The sequence below is a fragment of the Dreissena polymorpha genome, chromosome 6 (assembly GCF_020536995.1).
Source record: "Dreissena polymorpha isolate Duluth1 chromosome 6, UMN_Dpol_1.0, whole genome shotgun sequence".
In the NCBI taxonomy this organism is placed as follows: Eukaryota; Metazoa; Mollusca; class Bivalvia; order Myida; family Dreissenidae; genus Dreissena; species Dreissena polymorpha.
In genome coordinates, this window is record NC_068360.1 from 61406304 (window position 1) to 61429168 (window position 22865).

At 34.4% G+C, this 22865-nt stretch overlaps 1 protein-coding gene across 7 annotated transcripts in view; it reads right to left on the bottom strand.

The window, feature by feature from the left end:
- The window catches only part of LOC127833893 (uncharacterized), a 32957-nt gene extending 10312 nt beyond the window's left edge, over positions 1-22645 (bottom strand). For 5 of the 7 annotated variants that reach the window (XM_052359405.1, XM_052359401.1, XM_052359403.1 and 2 more), the window contains exons 1-8: positions 22434-22645; positions 13871-13944; positions 8512-8678; positions 6955-7054; positions 5052-5208; positions 4291-4489; positions 3334-3500; positions 830-921 (exon numbers count right to left, since the gene is read on the bottom strand). In XM_052359405.1, the coding sequence (XP_052215365.1) occupies positions 830-921; positions 3334-3500; positions 4291-4489; positions 5052-5208; positions 6955-7054; positions 8512-8678; positions 13871-13882 (894 nt within the window). In that variant the 5' untranslated portion in view covers positions 13883-13944; positions 22434-22645. Of the gene's footprint in view, positions 1-829; positions 922-3333; positions 3501-4290; positions 4490-5051; positions 5209-6954; positions 7055-8511; positions 8679-13870; positions 13945-17092; positions 17168-22433 lie in introns of those variants that run through there. The other 2 variants (XM_052359404.1, XM_052359399.1) reach the window with 2 other exon arrangements.
- Between the last annotated feature and the right edge of the window lie 220 nt (positions 22646-22865).

Below are 22865 nucleotides of genomic sequence, written 5' to 3' on the forward strand. Positions count from 1 at the left end.
CAAATGTCATCTTACTAATACTAATATTTTAACCCAACACTAATATTATCAAACCAACATTATTCTCATCAACCAACACTAATGACATCAAACCAACACTTATGTCATTAAAACCAATACTTATCTCTTCAAACCAATACTAGAGTTATAAAAGTGACATTAGTGATTGCACTTACATGTACATTGTGTTACTTACAAGAAATAAACAAGGCCCATGTTCGAACTTGGCCTAGACATCATCTGGATACAACTTCTGACCAAGTTTGGTGAAGATCGGATTAAAACTACTTGAATTAGAGAGCGGACACGGACCGACCGACAGACCAACCGACACACCGACCGACAGACAAGTTCACTCCTATATACCCCCTAAACTTCGTTTGTGGGGGTATAAAAATATGTTATCAAACCAAAACTTTCCCTTTTAACACTTTGTTATAAAACTTATAAATCTTTAATCAAACATACACTTGTATAACCAAACTATCATTTACATTATCATATTCTCAAACCATCATTTATGTTTTAAACCCATCATTTATGTGATCTAACAATCAATTAGGATATCAAAGTACTATATTCTCCAACAAATCATCATTCTACATTATCAAACCATCACTCACGTTTTAAAACCATTACCATTACTATATCAAACCATCACTTAAAGTATCAAACCATCACTTACATTATCAAACCATCACTTACAGTATCAAACCATCACTTACATTATCAAAACATCACTTATGTTATCAAAACATCACTTACATTAATTATCAAACGATCACTTACATTATCAAACCATCAAATATGTTATCAAACCATCACTTACGTTATCAAACCACTGCAAGAGGGCTGCTGCACGCCGCCATGTGACATCATAACACTGCAATGCGTGCTGATGACGCTGAGGGTCCTGCATGTCTGTAGAATTGAAGTGTCAAAGTGGGGTTTTAAAAATCAAATAAAGGAACTTGCTCATAGATTAACAAAACTACATTTTCCAGAAAATAGACAATATACCGCAAATAGAGTTTAAATTTTGAGTTAGCGACAATTAAAATTGATAAAATAAGAAAGCAAAACAAACAATTTAACAATCCAAAGGATCCTGGTCTTATTTTCATCACCAAATTCAGGTCGCTGTGGTGTAGTGGATATGTTATCTGCCTAGCAACCAGGGGGTCACAGTAACTATGCACGCTTAGACACAGCAAACAACCCTTGCGCAATATATTGTGATGACACGATTCAATCATGCTCTATGCAACTCCAAATAACTATTGTGCATTTTATGACACAAATATGACAGTGCTTTTAAAAATTGCATTCTCTTGGATTGAATGTGCATAAGGCAGATATTTGACAGCATTTAATTATTTCCCTACTTAAAACAAGAGGATTTTTGTGTACATACTGAATGAAGAGGAATATTTCAATGTTTGGCAAAAATTGAGGACAATCATTCCATGTAAACATTGTCATAAAAATTTATATTGAGCCGCACATTTTTCAGCATAATTTAAACCCTGCTTTGCATTACTTTGCAATATCACATACACTGCTTTGCATTATTTTGCAATATCACATATACTGCTGTGCATTACACTGCTTTGCATTATTTTGCAATAACACATACAATGCTTTGCATTATTTTGCAAAAACATACACTGCTGTGCATTATTTTGCAGTAACACATACACTGCTGTGCATTATTTTGCAATAACACATACACTGCTTTGCATTATTTTGCAAAAACTCATACACTGCTTTGCATTATTTTGCAATAACACATACACTTCTGAGCATTATTTTATACCAAGATACACCATCTCCATGGTGACATTCATAATTTGTATCTTGCTTTGCCAAGTGCAGGGGTGTCGCTGTTGATTGCTATTGTCACTTTTTGTTACAAACATGCGAAAGTGGAAAAAAAAGTGGCAACTTTAAAAATAATTCTTATACTTCTAAAACATGTATGCAGCTGATCACAATTTTATTTTGATGGCATCATATTCGATTATTTGAAAAGAAAGCATAATATGAATTAATTCTTGTACTTTATATAACAATGACATTTATGCATTTAGTCAATATAATACAGTTAATTAAATGAGTGTTAATTAAAATAAGGTGGGATTAACTAACATAACGATTTTTAACGTTTTAAAAAAATGTGGCAGCCAGTGAAACCCCTGCAAGAGCATGTTTTGTAAACAATAAACAACTTATTTTACACCAATTTCCCATATTCCACAGTAGCACCCACACCCACACATTCACTACTGTGCTTTTTTATACCAATATACACATTCTCAGTAGCCAAACACAGGGTTTGCATCTCATTTTCTTTGCAATACGGAAAATCAATCTTTTCGCCCAAGTAGCGAGCACAACTGCGAACGTTTGCAATTGCAGCAATGTTGTAGTTACGCACCTCAGTGGCAATCGTGTATCTCAGAGGGCAATTTCTAAATTTAGCAACCAATCAAATATGAACATCATACTATAAAAAACAGTCAACAATACCTGAAAAAGCAACCTTGCTTAAAAAATGTTGGTGTCCAAAGTGATTTACTATGCTACAAATACTATCTATCTGACATGTGTTCAGTCTTGTTGTTATTTTTATTTTCAATTGTTGTCAACAATTCGTGAATATACAATTTCAGTATTTTGAATAATAACAAATGAATTTGCAGTTTTAGCATTTAAAATACTTTTTAGAAAGACAGTCCAGTCTAAAGCATTTATAAACCATATAATTTACAAATGTTTTCTAAATATAATGGAAATGAATAATGTATTTACCCACGAAAAGGAGGCATCCGACATTTGCTTATCCAACAATGTTGCTTTTTCAGGATAAATGTACACCAGCACTTTGTTATCTCAAAAGTTACAAATAGTTTGAGCGTGAAGCATAAGAAATGGTTTGTATAAAATCATAAGCAATATGGATATCGACCATTAAAAGTCTTCCACAAGATTTTGGTTATTAACAAGTAAAAATGGGTATTATCCAAAAAAAATCTTATTTTCAGTCAATGAAAACTGAATGTTGATTAATATCAGCAAATAAAAAGTATTCAATATATGTTTTTGTTGTTGTAGTTTTTTGTGTTTTTGTTTTTAAAAAGCTAAAGTGGAAATAGAAGTCAATACAAATTCAATATAAGCCTGATGAATTTTGTTTAAAATTTAAAAGAATTTAAAATGAAAAATATCATTTTTTTATCTTCATGAAATAAGTTTTTTTGTTTTCAATCAAACTACTAACTATTGAGATAACATAGTTCAGGTGCATGTACAACAACTGCAACTGTGAAATACCTGTGTAAATATTATTTGTAGCTTTGGTTAAAGTTTCCACCTCCTGAGGCTTGCAATATGGAAATTCTATTGTTTCTAGATAACGCTGTGTAGATTGCATATTCTGTATTGCAGCTACTAAATTGTTGCGTACCTCTGTTGTTATATTATACCGTATATGTCCCTGTCTAAAAATATGATAGAAAGCAAAAGTAAACATAAGAGTTCTAAAACTTTCACTTGATTTATTACCCCTTATAAATATAAATACATAATTATCCAAGAAGTGGAGAGAAAAAATACAAGCAATTAAAGACTGACGCTTTACTAAATCAAATTGGCCATTGACTGGATGCACAACTTTGCAAAGAGATCATTAAAAAATTAATGATTTTAAGGCAACCTAGTCAAAGACCCCATCCCCTCACCTCTTAAAAGGTCAACCCTCTCACCACCACCCACTGCCCTCCTTCAAAAAGCTTACCACACCCTGTTGAAAGATCAAACCCTTTTAAACAAGATTCTGCGTTCTATGAATGCATATGTCCCATCCATATAGTGGATTTCAATGAAACATGTCTTTCTGGGTAAACCAAATCTTGGACCTTCTTAATAACTGTAAGTTCAAAAGTAGGTTATTTTCAAGGTCAAAATGAGCTTATGAAACCATTATAGTATAAACAATTTGTAAGAAGCATACTTGATGTTAAATCAAAAGAGTTATTTTGGTTTAAACTTACACAAACAAAAAAATTAACTAACAAACAAGGTACAGACATATTGCTGCTTATCTCCCAGCATCTCTAGATGCTGGGCACAAAAAAGGCAACAGCCTCAAAAAAGCCATCTCTTTTCAACCCATAAAAAATGCCATCTCTTTTGCACACCTTCAAAATTGCTATCTCATTTAAATATGCACCCATTTTTTCAACAAAAAACAAGTGTTTATCCCAAGCTCAACTTTGAACATTTACTTACTGTGGTGGAATGCTCAACAATTCTTTCCATTTCTGCACTGAATGCGCCAGCTGGCTTACAGCGTGGTGTAACAGGACGCGTGCACTCATCCACTTGTAGTTGGCCACACTGATGCGTTGTTTCTGGTCCATCAGAGAGTCAAACAACGCCTCGAGTTTGTTCTCAAGGTCACTGCCATAAGCGCCACCAAAAATGTGGGCTGAAACAAATTATTCATAACTCTAATACTAAATGTTCTTGCTAAAAATTGCATCCAAATGCAATTCAGTCAGGGCTTTATGGGGCTAATTTATTGCCTTTATTGGGTCTTATTCCCAAAGGCAAAAAGTATCATTATTTGCAGATTATTTGCAATAATGATCCAATCTACATTAACATAAAAAACAAGGATTTGGGATCAAAATTGTTGCATTTTGTTTTTTACTGTAAAATTTTTCAATTCCTATAAATCACCATCCAGGCGTCACTGTGTCTTACTATGTTGAGGGGAGTGACTTCACATCATTTTGCACTGTTTCCTCATTTACAATACCACCAAATATTGGTGCTAAAGAAATAATTCGTAACTATAGGCAATCTTTGTCAATTAGTGAAGAATTTGGGTTAAAACAGTAAGGGCTGAAGAATCAACTGAGGTGTTTCCACAATCACACCTCTAATAACATGTTAAATTGTATGTTGACCCGGAATGACAAAACCCAGTTTTGCAGCACTCTTTTCAGTGATCGGACCCAAGCGCAAACATCAAAGACACTGCTTACATAGAAGTGTGTCCCTCTCTTCATAAAGTTTTTTCAGTTTATCCGCAGGTTCCTTCACAGCCTTTGCCTGCCCCTCCAGCTCGCCATGTTGCTTCTGGAGATCTGCCAGCTGTTGCCTAGCAACCTCTTCTTTGTTACGCGCCTCCAAATATTCCTCCTGTGGAAAAAATGTCTTTTTATGACTATTTTTTTTACAATTTTTACAGGGCTTGCAGTCAGGGAGTAATGTACTGTCAGTGTTTGTCACAGACTTACAATTCCAACATTTCAGCTATGGAAAGTTTCAGGACTTCCAAAATTGCAAAGATGTTTCAGGATGTTAAAATGACCTTATAAGAAGACAATTTTAAGTAATTGTATAACCATATACCTCTTTCTCTGAATCAATTTATTAATAAGCACTTCCTGGTACCCATAGCCTGAATTTTCATTTATATGCTATTTTAAATCTATAAAAAAAGGTAAATGTAATACCAAGTAACTGCCCAATATATAACTTCAAAAATAAAACTTTGAAAAACAGTGGGAGAGAAAGTTACCAATACCTGTTTTCAAACATTTATGAGAGACCTATAAAACTGCATTTCAAATAAAACATTGGGATGCTATGAGACCACAAACATTTAATAATAAGTTGTGATAGTTCAGTAATTATTATTATAAAATCAAGTGCAAAAAGTTGTAAAAAACACAAAAACCCAAATCATTTGCAAAAATTTCATAAACACCAAAAATTCATGTTTTTAAACCAAATAATTCAAAATGCCAACAAAGTTAAAAAAAAATACTTTTCTCATGAGGTCTTTTTCATGAATAATCACATTATCCCAAACTCTGACCAAAAATTTGTAAATTCATAAATTCAAACTCCATAATTTTAATAAAAGCTAGAAAACACTAAGTATTAAACCTCATGCAACTTTTTTCACACCAAAAATTGCAACTTTTGACAATCCAAGAATCCAAAATTTTTATTCAAAACAGCTTGTCCAAGCAAAGTCAAATAAACTCCTCAAAATATGAATACATTATGCATCAAAAATTAATATTAACACATCGACTTTAATTGCAAAAGGTAAAATCTTGTGCAATAAATTTCAATTCATCAACTGCAACCTAAAAAGCTAAAATCTTGTGAAACCCATTTCAACACATCACTGCAACCTCAAAAGCTATATTTTAGTGCAAGCAATTTCAACACAAAAACTGTATAGTTTAGTAACATCAGACTGGAGATGGTTTTATGAGACTGCCACCAAGTTGCCATGGACAAGTGGATATAATGTCCAAATGAGAGTGTGCTTGTGACCATGATCCCCTGCATCATGTGCTAGCTACAACCTGCTCCTTTGTCATCCTAGCCTGGTAGTCTTTCTCTTTGAACATTTCTTTGATGCTACCGCGCATGAGATTGTCTACATCCATCTTTTCTTTTTTGCTGTTTAAGTATAATATCTTACCCATATCAAAATATGTTTACAATTTTCTAACATGTAAAGTTGTTTACAAGTTGTGTTTAAATTCCCATGGATTTTTTCAACTCTGAATGTTATTATTTGAATATATACATACTTGAATCAAAATTGATATTGTTGATCTAAATTATAAGAAAGGTTCATGGAAAATAACCATTGATTTGAATAGTATTTTCCATGTCTATTTTTCAAACATATGGAAATTTCCATGAGTGTAAATAATATTGAATTTAAACAATTAATTTAATGCCACATGGAATAATGCACAACTCTAAATTCAATGGAATTCCCCCCCCCCTTTTTCTCCCAACGTAAATGCTATTTTCCATGGCAATTTTACACAACAAGTTGTCATAACCATATACATGTCCATGAAAATTTTCATCTATTGTTTCCACAACAGAAGGAATTTTCCATGGAAATATTACCTGTTCCCTGTTCAACTCTCTTTGAAAATGTGCCTCATCTTTGAACATATCCTTGATAGATTTAGTCTGAATATTGTCCACGTCTTGTTTTTCTTTGCGTCTAGAAGTGCAAACGTGCATTCAAAGATTTCCTTTCTTCTAAACATAATGGGGGATTTAATTCATAGAATGGAACCTTTTGTTTTTATAGAAATATAAAGTGCAAAAGATGTACCATAAAAATGCAGTCATAAGTCAAGATTTTTTTCCTCCAAAAATTGATTTAAATTATTGTCTCGACTTATGAGATCGTTCATGAAAAAATTAATTAAAAATCGAGGTAGATCGATCCCCTCGTTGTCGCGATAATGGTTGTTAAAGTTGTCGTTGTCCCGAAAACTCGTTGATTTACAGTGCAAAAAGTCTTATTTTAACTGAGGCGAATTAATTAAATCATATTTGTCAACTTTACTTCTGCTTTATTTTGATAATTTAAACCAAAGTTTAATGTTAGCAAGTGTGTTTTTTACTGGAATTGTAAACAGAGTTAGTAAAATTTGCACTCTGTGTAAATTGACAGTTTGACGTCATCATAGGAAAGCCGCTTCCTGTCTAAAGCCATAAAGCGACAAATTTCTCGCCAACAAAATTGGCTTCCTTTGTCTAGCAATCAATATGCTGAAACGATCATTGTTTGTTCATTAATGGCAATATCCAATTAAATAATAGCATGTGCATAGCTCTGCCTTTCGAATCTTTTGCAGAGAACGGAGGTGGAGTTTAACGTTAATTGAGCAAGTGTTTTACGCAAGTTGAGTTCCGATTTGCCGTAATTACTTGGCCATGTCGGCCTAAGCATTCAAACGACAAATACATTTATCTATGATATTCCGAGAAATACAGATAAGTTCCGATTTACAAACTTCATGTACAGTTCCTTACAATGGCCGACGCTTGTGTTTACAAAATTCCTAAACACATATATTGTAAATAATGGCGCAGTGTGTTGTTGGATTATTACTTATTATTAAATTGCAAGGTAAAACTTATTTTAACTACTATAATATCGGGTTTGTTTAATATAATAAACATGTTAATCAATATAGTTGCGTCACAAAATCGGAAATCAATTTGATGGGGTCGCAATTTTATTGACGCTGATTTTCCAATTGTCTGTATTTTTTACCCGACTTATGAAGTGAACATACACAAAATGTCACATTTTCGAACCATTTTTATACCCCCGACTTATGAGGGGGTAGACCTATGACTGCATTTTTACTGGATTGCACATGAACATTTTTTTAAGAGTCAATTTTTGGTATACATTCCCTGTATATATTTGAAACAGATTTCTCAAAATTGATTTATTTTATTTTATTTTGTGTAAAACACGGAAACAGCATACAAATGAAAAAACATATGATTCTTTCTCTTCAATTTGAATTGGTTTATACTTGCAGTTGTTTCAGAGTAATTTCCATTGATTTAATCGTTTCTTCAACTGAATGGCAATCAAAGTCCCAAATATTTCCCCTCAAAAAAAGCCTCTTAGTAACTACACCCCTACAAACTTACGTGTTGATCTCCAGTTGTTTCAGCGTAATTTCGACTGATCGAATTGTTTCCTCCACATCCACGGCTGCCTTATTTTTGACCTCATAATTTTTTATGACGTTCTGTGATTCAAGCACCTGAACTTCCCGCTCTATTTCAATGTAGCGATTCAACTGCTGTGCATCCACCTGATTTCAAAGAGTCTCAACAATTATATTAAATATCTATATTCACTAAAACATTAAAATCATTTTGTTAACATATTAGTCAATAAAGATGGTATCTGAGATTCACTAATGTCTAAAACAGATATTCTAAAGTAGCCCCCATCCCCTCATAAATGAGTTTTTATAAATAATCCCACTATATTCCTAAATATTGCTTAAAAAGTACTTGAATATATGAATAATAAAGCCCCAAATATATGATTTCCCAAATAAATAATTCCCTCCTCCTAATATGTAATGCTGCCATCTAATATATCTCCATCCAAAATAATTTGTGATTTTATCTAAAACAATTGCCCCCACCGGGTAATCCCACTAATGCACCTGCAGAGCTCTAGATAATTTTTTAAGATAGAGTACGTATTTCACTCATGACTTTTTTAGCTGATGAGTAAAACACAAAATCAAATTTTAAATACTCCAGCAAAAGTCTTTGATTTTGCATTTTATAATTTTTTTATACATGAACATGCAGAAAACATGTATTAATAATAAAGAACAATTACTCTTGTTTACATCAACATGCATTTTGAAATGGCCGATCAAATAATCCGAATTGGGGCACTGTTGGTCCAACTGATAATTGCACAAAATGTGTATGCGAATATTTAGGATGATTTTGTTCACTCATCAAAAGTATTACTGATGCGTATTTGGAAATTTTCCATTAGTATTTTACGCAATTTAAATACGCATCTTATCTGGACCTCTGTGCACCTGCCCTCTCTTCAACTTAGAGTGTCATCTACGTACATGTATACAGAAGGCATAACAACTAGATTTACGACACACACATAAAAAGAATATAAATATACAAATTGTACAAGTATTTTAATGGATTCATGCATAAAGGTCAAGGTCAGGTTAATGTTTGGAACATATTCAAGGGTTTTACATCATTTTCAATTTGAGGGTTCCCCCTTGTTTGGTCAATATTTAAGGGTCATGTCATGTCAATATAAGTGGGTCTAAAATTATTTTACAACGAACAACTTGCAAAGATATTTGAAACTAAAGGGCAGGCTTTAATATCATATTTAAAGCAATTTACTTCCATGAATGTTTGTTTTTTTGCTACATTTGCGTCATACTTTGGAAAAGTTTATAAAAGATAAAAGGAGCTGGTGAAGTATTGTTAATTATTCATATTGATAAAATAGTAAATTGAAGCATGTAATAATTAAAAGTTCAACATGTAAGAAGATGTCTATATCAAATGGGGTGCATTTTATAAATTAGGAGTAGTTGTGACCTTAAATTTCCATTTAAATAAATTTAGTTGTATTTGATGCATAACATTTTGTCCAGTTTAAACATTTTTTATACATAATGCTAAAACTTTGAATGTTTCATTTCAAGATCAATACATTTAAAAAACAAAAACCTTTTCGGTTGTGCATGCATATAACAATAGGAGTACAACATCAGCATACCTTTGGTCTCTGATAAATTAAAAAGAAATGTAGGAAAATGAGCTTTAAATAACATTTAAAACATTGAATTGATAAAATACATTCAACCTAATCAGGAAAGGGACATAAGAGCATTTTTCTCATGACCGCAAAGGTATTTTTGGTACTATTAAAGGTAAAAAAACAAGAAAATTTTTAACAGTCTTAACGGAATTGAGATATTTCTAGACACTCATACAGGGCGATCTGAAAGCAACAGTTAAGTACGATCAACATCCCTCCCATTCCTATGCTAAATTTAACAAAAGCTTGTAACTGTTGTAATGAATATTCCACCCCGCCATGTCGTAATATGTAATAATCAATGCATAGAATTCTTCTGTGGAAAACTGTTGAATATTGCATAATAAATATGAAACATACAAAATATCATATCATAACAAACAATGCATGCAAGTTTTGTTCTCGTAAGCTAAAAGGTTTGTGTATTCTAAGGGACAGAGGCTTTAGCATTTTAGAATGTCCAAAGGGTAAATATTTATTCCAACATACACGACGATAGTCGATGTATCCCCATTGAGCCCGCCTGTTTTTACACACGTCCAAGATGACGGCAAGCAGACGAGAAATTTGCGATGAGCGGCGTAAATGATAAATAAGATTCAAATTAACAACGGATATCATATGGTTATAATGGAATAATTTAATGCGTGTGTCAATTAACGCAAAATACTACGTTTGAGATAAAAAAACAACAAATATTTATTAGAAATCTGCACAGTAAATGTGCATCATGAAACCAGTGTTTGAAAATTGAAGTTCAGTCTACTCACAAAGTTAAAGCATTTAAGATGAGTATCATTCGAAAATGGAAAGAGACAAACATGATTTGATTTATATGTTAGTGGATCTGTGTATAATCAGATTCATATGCATATTCTGCTTTATTATGATTGTCACGCTGTACAGTTTACTGTAATAGAATTGAACTGAGGATGTAAAGTGCAAGATATTGAAAGGTAAACAAATTAAATATATTATTTTAACTCCATTTAAAAAATCATTCATAGCACAGCAGGAACACTAAAGCGTGTGTGTTAATATTTGTTAATGTTTTCACCACATGATATTTAATTTAAAAAAAAATCTGAATTAAATTAATACTTTTGAAGAGGTTATGATTAAATAGTGTATTTAAGAATCTATAGATTATTGCAAGTTTAACATGCATGTGGAAGGAAATTAACTATATGCTGTCTTCATTGTAAGAATACATTAATGCAGCACTTAATGATATAAGAATGCTATCAAACATGCACTTAACACTTTTAACTCTGTTCTTATAATCATATTTATAATGCTCAATGTTTCCCAATTTCATGGTTTATCATGCTATTTTTCCCAATTTCATGGTTTATCGCGCTAATTTTCCCAATCAGAATGGCACAGGCTGTAACAAAAAAAAGCAAACAAAAATCACTGACTCTGAAACTTTAAATGCATCAACATTTAACAGTCTCACATTGAGCAACAAAGGATAAAGTGAACCTCAGGTCTAATTTGTGCTGCTGAAAAAACTTAAGTACAAATGTATAAGTTTAAACCATGTGAAATTTAGAAAAAAAACAACAAACAAGAAACCGTCAGAGACGGGTGATGCTCCCCAAAGGTTTTTTTCGTCACAATATTGCAATATATTTTCAGATAAAAGGAAACATCTTGTGGGGCATAACTTTGGACAAAATAATACGATGGATGGTTTAGCAACTTAAAAATTTCAAAGGGCCATAACTCTCTTAATAAATCATCTAACCAGAACCCACTAATGACATGCACATCTCCTCAAGGTAGTTAAGCTTCCCATAAAGCTTCATTAAAGTCCAGTCAGTAGTTGGGGAGAAATAGCCCGGACAAGAATTGCACAATATGTACAGTTTATAGAAAATTTCAAAGGGCCATTACTCTGTGAAAAATCATCCGACCATAACCGGCTGATAATATGCACATCTCCTGTTGGTAGTGAAGCTTCCCATAAAGTTTCATTGAATTCCCGTGATAAGTTGCTGAGAAATAGCTTGGACAAGAATTGCACTATATGTACAATGGAAAATTTCAAAGGGCCATAACTCTGTGAAAAATCATCCGACCATAACTGGCTGATAATATGCACATCTCCTGTTGGTAGAGAAGCTTCCCATAAAGTTTCACTGAATTCCCGTAATAAGTTGCTGAGAAATAGCTCGGAATAGAATTGCACAATATGTACAATGGAAAATTTCAAAGGGTCATTACTCTGTGAAAAATCATATGATCCCACCAGAACCGGCTGATGATATGCACATCTCCTCTTGGTAGTGAAGCTTCCCATAAAGTTTCATTGAATTCTGGTCATTAGTTGCTGAGAAATATCCCGGACAAGAATTGCACTTTATGTACAGTTAATGGAAAATTTCAAAGGGCCATAACTCTGTGAAAAATCATCCGCCCAGAACTGGCTGATGATATGCACATCTCCTCTTGGTAGTGAAGCTTCCCATAAAGTTTCATTGAATTCTGGTCATTAGTTGCTGAGAAATAGCCCGGACAAGAATTGCACTATATGTACAGTTAAAAAATGGAAAATTTCAAAGGGCCAAAACTCTGTGAAAATCATCCGACCAGAACCCGCTGATAATACGCACATCTCCTCTTGGTAGTGAAGCTTCCCATAAAGTTTCATTGAATTCCTGTCATTAGTTGCTGAGAAATAGCCCGGACAAGAATTGCACTATAGGTACAGTTAATGGAAAATTACAAAGGACCATAACTCTGTGAAAATCATCCGACCAGAACCCGTTGATAATATGCACATCTCCTCTTGGTAGTGAAGCTTCCCATAAAGTTTCATTGAATTCCGGTCATTAGTTGCTGAGAAATAGCCCGGACAAAAATTGTGCACGGACAGACGGAAGGACGAAGCGGCGACTATTATGCTCCCCCTAAATTTTTTTGGGGGGAGCATAAAAACAAGATTTGATAATAAAATTATTGCCCCCCCCCCCCAAACTTGCAGCCAAGTAATTCATATTTGAAATCTATATTTTTTTGTTTAAAAAGAATGCCCCTTAGACCTTACCCTATGATCTCTTGGTCTCAAAAGTTATTGGAATCTCCTTTTGCTAGTGACTAACAACATACTTTTAAATATGATCCTTGGTTAACGGCTTCTTAGCAATGTGTATGGAAACTGTTTTAATGTTTAAAGCCTCTGTGACCTTCATCTTTGACAAGTTTACCTCAATGGATGTCTTCCCTTCCTCCAGAGTAACCAGTTAACCAATAAGGATGATTGGAGATCAAAGCCTTCTCCATACATCATGCAGAAACAAATGTTATTACATGCCTTAAGATATTACCCAATGGACCTTAAAATCACTTGGTTTCTTTATTTCCTCCGAAGTAACCAGCATACCAATCTGGATGATCATGCTCTAGAAATGTTTGCAGAGATTAATTGTATATTACAAGCCCCTGTGACCTTGACATTTGACCTCAAAGTTAATAGGCACCTTTTTTTCCTCAAAAGTTACCAGCACATGAATTTTGGATGATTTAAGTAAAAGCATTTTATGCGTTATGGGTCCACAGATAAATAGTCTAACCAACTCACAACAGTTACTGACAGCTGCAGACCACAGTAATAGTTAGATGGAAGGAAGAACGTGTGTGTTGGGGGGCCATAACCATGCATAGAGTACTTACCCCGCCCGACATTGTAATCTGTATTTGTTGTATCTTCTCTACCCTTTACTTAGATCAAATGAAGTGTGACAAGCCTGAAACAAACAACAAATACATGTGATTATTATTTATGCACAGGGTCATGTCATTTTTTTTTATAGATTCTCCTCTTATTAAACTATTCTCTTACTGCAGTACGAGATGCCTGTTGGCAACAAATCATGCCCATAATCAAGAATGCTTATAATAATTGTTAAAGCTGCATTATAAACATGTTTGACCTTTGACATCTAATTGTAACCTTGACCTTTGTATAAGATAAGGCATTCACCGCATGGTAAATAGAAAGTGCGCAAAGTCTTCTCTTGAAATTCTTGAACATTATGCTTGTTCAGAATTTTGGTTGCATTCAGGCAAATTCTTTATATTTTTAACAGTCTAAATTAATAGCAGACAAATTCAGGCTTAATTGGTCCAACTGCTAATTTTTGATGACTTAGTAAATATGTGTGGTAATTTATATTACAATTGCATAATGAATGATATAGTTACAGACCAGAAAACTGTATATGCCCTCTTAGTGTAACCTCGACCTTCAAGCTAAGGAGACAGTTCTTACAAGCAACAAACAATTTGCACATGGTTAACATAAGTATATGTAAGGTATTTTAACACTGAATGATACATGATCAAGTTGTAGACATAACAAGTTGTATTATGCTTAACGTAACCTTTAACCTAGACCTTTGGAGGCTGTCGTTTCACAGGACATGCCATCTACACATGCTGCATGCTTGTGGTAAGATATTTAGAATGGTAAATATACAGACTGACAGGTGTTAAAGTTGAAAAGCTGTCTCAACAAAGTGGACGCATTTTGGTAAGTTATCTTAAAATTGCATAATAAATGACAAAGTAAAAGACAAGACAAAATGAATAACCAAATTGAACCTTTAACTTAACAAGCCGAAGTAGAAAAATTTAATTGAAGTTCAACAAATAGTTTTACTGACCTTCAAATGTCAGCTTTGAATGATATGTTAAATACACTGATGGGTGATTTTGAAAAGCTTTTTTATGTATTGCTTTTGAAAAGCTTTTTTATGTTCTTTTGAAACTCAAAAAGATGTTAAAATTGCACAGCTTCAATATGTTTTTAGCTCAACAACAGCAAATTTGTTTCAAGTGACAAAGTGACAAGTTACAATTTTCTGAGTATTTGCAAGGCTTTTTTTCCATCTTTTGAGGTTGGGACCCTTTGTCCTCCTAAACTAGCTACTTTATGCTACTTGTGGCACTCTGGAAAAGGAAATCTTAGCATTGGAATAAAATAGTTAAGGGATCGGTATTAGTTTGGGTGTCAACTTCTGAGTCTAACAAAAAAGACATAAAGAACAAACAAGCAAATTCGTTGAATTGATATCCCCCGCCATTATACTTCTGGACACAAAAGTTTTCTGGACGGATGGACAACGCTATCGATTAAGGGGAGAAAACTCAAAAATATTGTTTGAAAGTCTGTACAAGATTTATTCGGGTTGACAAACGGACCTGAAATATTGCATGGTTTTCGACCAACTGTGAGTTAACGGCTGGACAGATTTTTTTAAGTTAACTTTTTTTGAAAGGTTGTCCAATTGCTCATAGGAGGATCAAGGGATGCTTTGGATTAAAGCTATTTTTGACATTTTTGCGGCCCGCGAAGACAGGTCTATAATAAAGTCTAGTTGCAATAATTCAACTATCAGCTTTATAACCCAATGCCAATGGGTTGCTGATAGTTGCAATGCGTTCTCTCTTGGCCATGGCTGCAAATTGTTATCAACAATTCAAAGGTTAATGAACACTGAAACTGCAAAAGCTTATTAAAATTTACCTATCTAAACCACAAACTCATCCAAATGGTACCATTAAAGCAAGAAATGATTGATTTGTATTGACTAAGGTTTTGTTTTGTACGCTGTATCCTCCATATTGGAAAATTGACCCAATATAGGTCAGGTCGCATTACACCAATATTTTGTACGTCGCGTTATGTGTTGGAGCCAAAAAGTCGATAACAATGTGGTATACGATACAGAACTGTTTCAAATTTAAACATAACAACGTCAGCGAGAAAAGTGTGTTGAAACATCGTCCTGTTTTTATCGGATGCATGCAAAGGAATACATCCGTAGGTTTCCATTCAGGTAAATTTAACATGGTTATGAAGTTTATTCATTATTTTCCTCAATTTGTCTCAAACGACGTCTGAAACTCTGTTTAGTGAAGCGCACGGATTCGCTGCGCTGAACTGCACCCATGTTTATGAAGGGGTGCATATGGACTGCCAGAGCCGCCATAGCAAAAATCATCAAAGGTTCAGGGAGTCCGTTTATATGGACTATAATAAAGTCTAGTTAATGACCTTGTTATGATTCCAACATCAGAGGGTGGGGATTTTTTTTTCATGGCTCTTTGTCAATTTTTTTCTCATTAAACATGAATTTATATATTTATTTTAATATATTGGGCTCCTAAAAAAAAATAATATATATATAAATATATATATATATACTATCTAGGGTATGTTACTTCCACCTGTTCCTGTGACATCATTTTTCATTGTAAAAACGAAAGTGCAGTTTCTTTGTGTACTAAACCTATTTTTTGTTCGTTCAATTTTTTTTTCGCAATTTGTATCAAAGTGGCAGGAGTTCTGGAACTTAATTTATATTTCTCAACTTGAAAAACAGCCCTCGCCCGGTTGGTCGAGTATTTAACAAACTTTACTCGCCCGACCGTCAACTTCACTCGCATATGCGATTCTTCAAGGCCTGATGTTATTAAAATAATAATCATGGCTATTTTTCAACATAAAAATCTAGTTTTGTTTACTGAACAAAAACTCCAATTTATTACCAAATCTGACTTTCAAATACATACATTTGGACTAGGAAATATGCCTGCTTTGAAATAGGGTTCATCAGGAATTATAAGAAAAATACCATCCCTGAATGTTGTATAAACCACCTTTATAACGCGTCCTATTTATGTTCAAACATACGCAAAAATTGGTTTGTTTATCATTCTGCTGCCTACCCATGTCAAGTTAGTGCAGTGTAACCTATTACCATTTGTATCTTGAATACGAAAACTAAGTATTGATGAGAAATCACGGTAATTAATAGCTAGAATCATTTGGAGACGATAAACATAATTTTCAAAATAAGCATATTTAATTCAACAACAAGGCATCATTACTTCATTTCCAATATATTGAGTCGGCAATTGAAATGTAGTTTGCAGGTGCTCCAATCAGTTTCTTAGCAACATAATAGTTCACGAATAATCACGCCGTTGTAGAGTCATACGTCGGTTACATACACCCGAATTATAGTGGGAGACGGAAAACTACAACGGGCGAGGCATGATATGGTATTGCGCGAAGGGGGGTTTGAGGGTTATGGTTAGGGTTTGGGTTAGTGTTAGGGGTCGGGTTAGGGTTTGGGTAAGCCTAAACCCAACCCTAACCCTAACCCGACCCCTAACCCTAACCCTTACCCTAACCCTTTTTTGGGGTTATCACCCCTGACCATGCCTCGCCCGTTGTAGTTGATAAGTTGTTTTATACTGCAGTATATTTATGCGCTTTGTTGTCTTTATTATTTTTTTTCGATATCAATTTTGACCTTGATTTATTGCGATCATAATTTATTCAGCAATGAAAATGGAAAGCTAAACACGCTTACTGCAATTGTTTAAAGGGACCTTTTCACAGATTTTTGCATGTATTGAAGTTTGTCATTAAATACTTTATATTGATTAATGTTAACATTGGATCTATAAAGCTCCAGTCAAAAATCAAGAATAAAATTTAAAAAGGAAAATAAAAGTAACCCTTTACAGGGCTCGAACCACTGACCCCTGGAGTCCCAGAGTAAACGTCTACCATTTTGATCATCCGGCCATTCGTGCTCATACAATTTAGTATGTATTTTATACTTTACATAAGCAATTATCGTAGTTTCACCAAATATAACGACAACAACAGAACCCTCCAAATTATTCAATCGTTTCGAGTTGCAACGCTTTATAATTTTCAGGTTTTTAAATCGTCAAAAGATGCATATAATGGCTATTTTAGAGCATAGTAAATGTTCAGTATTACCGTTTCCTATCAAATATCATAGCTAAAACGAAAATTTGCGAATCTGAAACAACTTTTTTTAATTTTGTCAACTTACCAAAACGTGAAAAGGCCCCTTTAAAGTTTATCAAAAGCTTTTGCACACTATGTTTGGATACAAATGATGTATTTGTTTAAATAAAATATGTTTATTTAAATAAGAGTTTATTATAAACATACATGTACATTCAACATGCACTCTAGAACTGAACATCGCTATTGACGAATTTCTTAATCGTTTGAAATTGTCAGGCCAGGGAAATGGGCACGCTTGATGGATATCTATGGCACCGCTGTAATACATGGGGGCTCACATCGATCGTTACGTAGATATATTCTGTTATTTTTCAAAACATGAAGAGAAGTGATTTGTCTTTAGTTGAATGCAAGGGGTAGAGCTTCCATTTTTGTCATAGCATGTCAAAATATTGCTCCCCTCTTTTTTCATTCGCCATTATTCCCATACATGCAAACACGTCCAGCGTGAAATAAATGCTGAATGGATTATTTAATTAAAAAAAATGTGAGCGGAAAAAGTCACAATTGAGTCATTGACAACGTTTAGCGTCCAACGAAAGCTTAACAAATTAACGGCTATTTATAATAATCATTACAGATATAAATACAAGTGTAAGCATACATAGAGACCTACGGTATGTATATCCCTGGCATACATTAAGGCATATTATAAATACACTATTGTAATACTAATTAAAATACCGTATCCATGAATTATGGGGTCCGAGAAGATCATTATGATCCCCGTAAATAATTTAGAGCAATAACGCTCAGTATTAATTTAAACGCCCTTTTCTTTTTGAAATGCATGTCTTGTTAGTAACTTAAAGTAATTATGTTAAGTAAAATTAAAACGACGATGTTATTTGGTAAACAGCATGGCGAATACCGGTATTCCTTTAACATGAAAAGTGCCGGGGTCACTGTGAAGAAAAATCGGGATAAACTAAAAGTACAGAGTGCAGCTAAGTACTGGGGGACACTATAGAGAAAGCTCGGGAACAACTAAAAGTACAGATTGGGTCTAAGTACTGGGGGGGGGGGCACAATAGAGAAAGCTCGGGGACAACTAACAGTACAGAGTAGAGATAGATAATTGGGCACAATAGAGAAAGCTCGGGGTCAACTAAAAGTAAAGATTGGTGCTAAGTACTGGGAGCATTATAGAGAAAGCTCGGGGACTACTAAAAGTATAGAGTGGTGCTAAGTAATGGGGAACTTTAGAGAAAGCTCGGGGACAACTAAAAGTACATGGTGGTGATAAGCACTTGGGGTTACTATAGAGATAGCTCGTGAACAACTAAAAGTACAGAGTGGTGCTAAGTACTGGGGCACTTGAGAGAAAGCTCGGGAACAACTAAAAGTACAGAGTGGTGCTAAGTAATGGGGCACTATAGAGAAAGCTCGGGGACAACTTACAGTACAGGGTGGTGATAAGCACTTGGGGTATAATAGAGAAAGCTCGTGAACAACTAAAAGTACAGAGTGGTGCTAAGTACTATGGCACTTGAGAGAAAGCTCGGGACAACCAAAAGTAAAGAGTGGTGCTAAGTAATGGTGGCACAATAGAGAAAGCTCGGGGACAACTAAAAGTACAGAGTGGGTCTAAGTACTATATAGGGGCACTATAGAGAAAGCTCCTGGACAACTAACAGTACAGAGTAGAGATAGGTAATTGGGCATAATAGAGAAAGTTCGGGGTCAACTAAAAGTAAAGCGTGGTGCTAAGTACTAAGGGCAATAAAGAGAAAGCCTGGGGACACCTAAACGTACAGAGTGGTGCTAAGTACTGGGAGCATTATAGAGAAAGCTCGGGGACAACTAAAAGTACAGAGTGGTGCTAAGTACTAGGGGCACTATAGAGAAAGCTCGGGGACAACTAAAAGTACAAAGTGGTGCTAAGTAATGGGGCACTATAGAGAAAGCTTGAGGACAACTAAAAGTACAGGGTGGTGATAAGCACTTGGGGGCCCAATAGAGGAAGCTCGTGAACAACTAAAAGTACAGCGTGGTGCTTAGTACTGGGGCACTAGAGAGAAAGATCGGGGACAACTAAAAGTAAAGAGTGGTGCTAAGTACTGGGAGCATTATAGAGAAAGCTAGGGGACAACTAAAAGTACAGAGTGGTGCTAAGTACTAGTGGCACTATAGAGAAAGCTCCGGGAAAACTAACAGTACAGAGTGGTGCTAAGCAATTGGGACACTATAGAGAAAGCTCTGGACTTTCTAAAAGTACAGAGTGGTGCTAAGTAATGGGGGCACTATAGAGAAAACTCGGGGACAACTAAAAGTACAGAGTGGTGCTAAGCAATGGGGGCACTATAGAGAAAGCTCGGGGACAACTAAAAGTACAGAGTGGTGCTAAGTACTGCGGCACTATAGAGAAAGCTCGGGGACAACTACAAGTACATAATGGTGCAATATTAAGTTACGGGGACACTATAGAGAAAGCTCGGGACTTTTTAAAAGTACAGAGTGGTGCTAAGCAATGGGGGTACTATGGAGAAAGCTCGTGAACAACTAAAAGTACAGAGTGGTGCTAAGTACTGGGGCACTATAGAGAAAGCTCGGGAACAACTAAAAATACAGAGTGGTCGTAAGTAATGGTGGCACAATCAAAAGTAAAGAGTGGTGCTAAGTAATGGGGCACTATAGAGAAAGCTGGGGAACAACTAAAAATACAGAGTGGTGCTAAGTAATGGTGGCACAATAGAGAAAGCTCGTAAACAACTAAAAGTACAGAGTGGTGTTAAGTAATGGGGGCACTGTAGAGTAAGCTCTTGACAACTACAAGTACATAATGGGGCTAAGTAATGGGGCACTATATAGAGAAAGCTCGGACAACTAAAGATACAGAGTGCTGCTAAGTACGGGGAACAATATAGAGCAATCTAGGGGAAAATTAAACGTACATAATGATGCAAAGTACTAGGTGACAATATCGAGAAGGCTAGGGTACAACTAAAAGTACAGAGTGCTTCAAAGAGGGCTAGTAAGGTTAACCGGAACACTCCATTAATGTCTTTTAACATTTGTGTAAATTGAATTTAAGTGTGTGTTTTTTAATGTGGTCAATCCTTGCAATTGGATATATTTCCACAAATTATTTCGATGGAAATTGTATTAAACAGTTCTGAATTACGAGCCAAGCTGGATAGTGGATCAAAAGGAAGTAGGATAACGTGAATTTTTGTAGAATACTTTTATATACATGTTTTAATACACAAAAACAAAAGTCCCTTTGTGCAGCAAGTCAGGAAGAAGCTTTCCAAAATGAATCCAACCTTATCTTTAAACAAAAGAGCACGATTCAAAAGCGCTCAGGAATGAAATGAACAATCAAGCTTTAAGAAATCGGATAGCGTCTTGTTTCAAGGTTGCAAAGTTCAAGAAACAAAAGGTTAGGTTATACATATTTATAAACACTTGTTGAAATAGAAAAAGGAAGGGAAGAATAATTTATGCACATTTGATTGTCCACCAAACTATTTTATCACGTTTTAAAAGCATCTATAGATGTATCAATATTTGGTTCCAATCCACACTTGTTGTACGTTTGAACGAAATATATTACAATTATTAGGCGATAAATATATTGTTTGTTCCAATTAGCATCTCCTAAAGAATTAGGTAGGTAGGTCGACCATACTTTTTTCATTAACTGTCGATTTCAAGGAAAGCTACTTATTTGGCATCTTGTGCATATTATTAAAACAGAAACACCATAGTAATCACACATTACAAATTATATATTATACCCTTGTTATTACACGCTTACATCTTTAATTTAATTTAAGCGTAATATCACGCTTTGTTTCCGCTAAAATCTACAAAATATTGGATTTATTGGTACGAAGTATTTATTATGTATTAAAATACTGTTATGTTCAATTGTAGAATTATTTCCTGATCTCCATGCAACATTAAGCGAATAAATTATGTTGCGCTTAATTGCAGGCTTAAATTAACTATGGAGATATGAGTGAAATGGTGGAAGTATTTCACAGTTTGTGCAAACTCGCTGACTATTAAATATAAATACACGTACACGTTTAGGATCGGTGCGAAACAGTAATATGTTGTTTGGGTTAATAAAACGAACACCGTTATTTCGGAATGCCTGAAAACTAAGGTACCAGGCGATTGCAAATTTGCAACCGTCATCATGCGATGTAAACAAACATTTTACTGCATTGCAGAATTATCAGGCCAATATTTTACTTTGTAATGTTCTCATCAATACATAACTTTCTACCCAACAGGAAAGGACACTGAAATCCTGCATTGTCAAACAGTCGTCGAAGTCAATGTGCACTGTAAGCAAATATAATAAATGTATATGTATTTATTTTATGGTGTAGATTTGAAATCATTCTAACAATTATCTTTCACACCTACCGGGCTTAAATCCGTATTGTGTTTCTAACAGCACAAAATGACGAACAACTTGCAGTTACACAATGACCAAAACTTATTTCACAATGTCTACAATTAAAACTCCGTATATTCCGCTCACAGCAGAAATTTAATAAAAGTAAAACCATTGATCTGTGGAAAAGGTTAAAATAGATTTCAAAATGTGTTTCCTTAATCAGTATTACCAAACATAAAGGGAATCAATATCAAAGATTAGTGCTATACTGAGCTAGATATCAATTTAACGGCTAATGAATTAGGTTGATATGTATTGAAGTGTTTATTTATTATTGATCGTAGGCCATTGGCAACCGGGTTATAACTCGACCGAATTTCAAACACGTCTTATGATTCGGGTATTACTAGGCTAAACTTCAAACTGTTCGGGTGTCTCTGTGAAAACGTATCCATTTC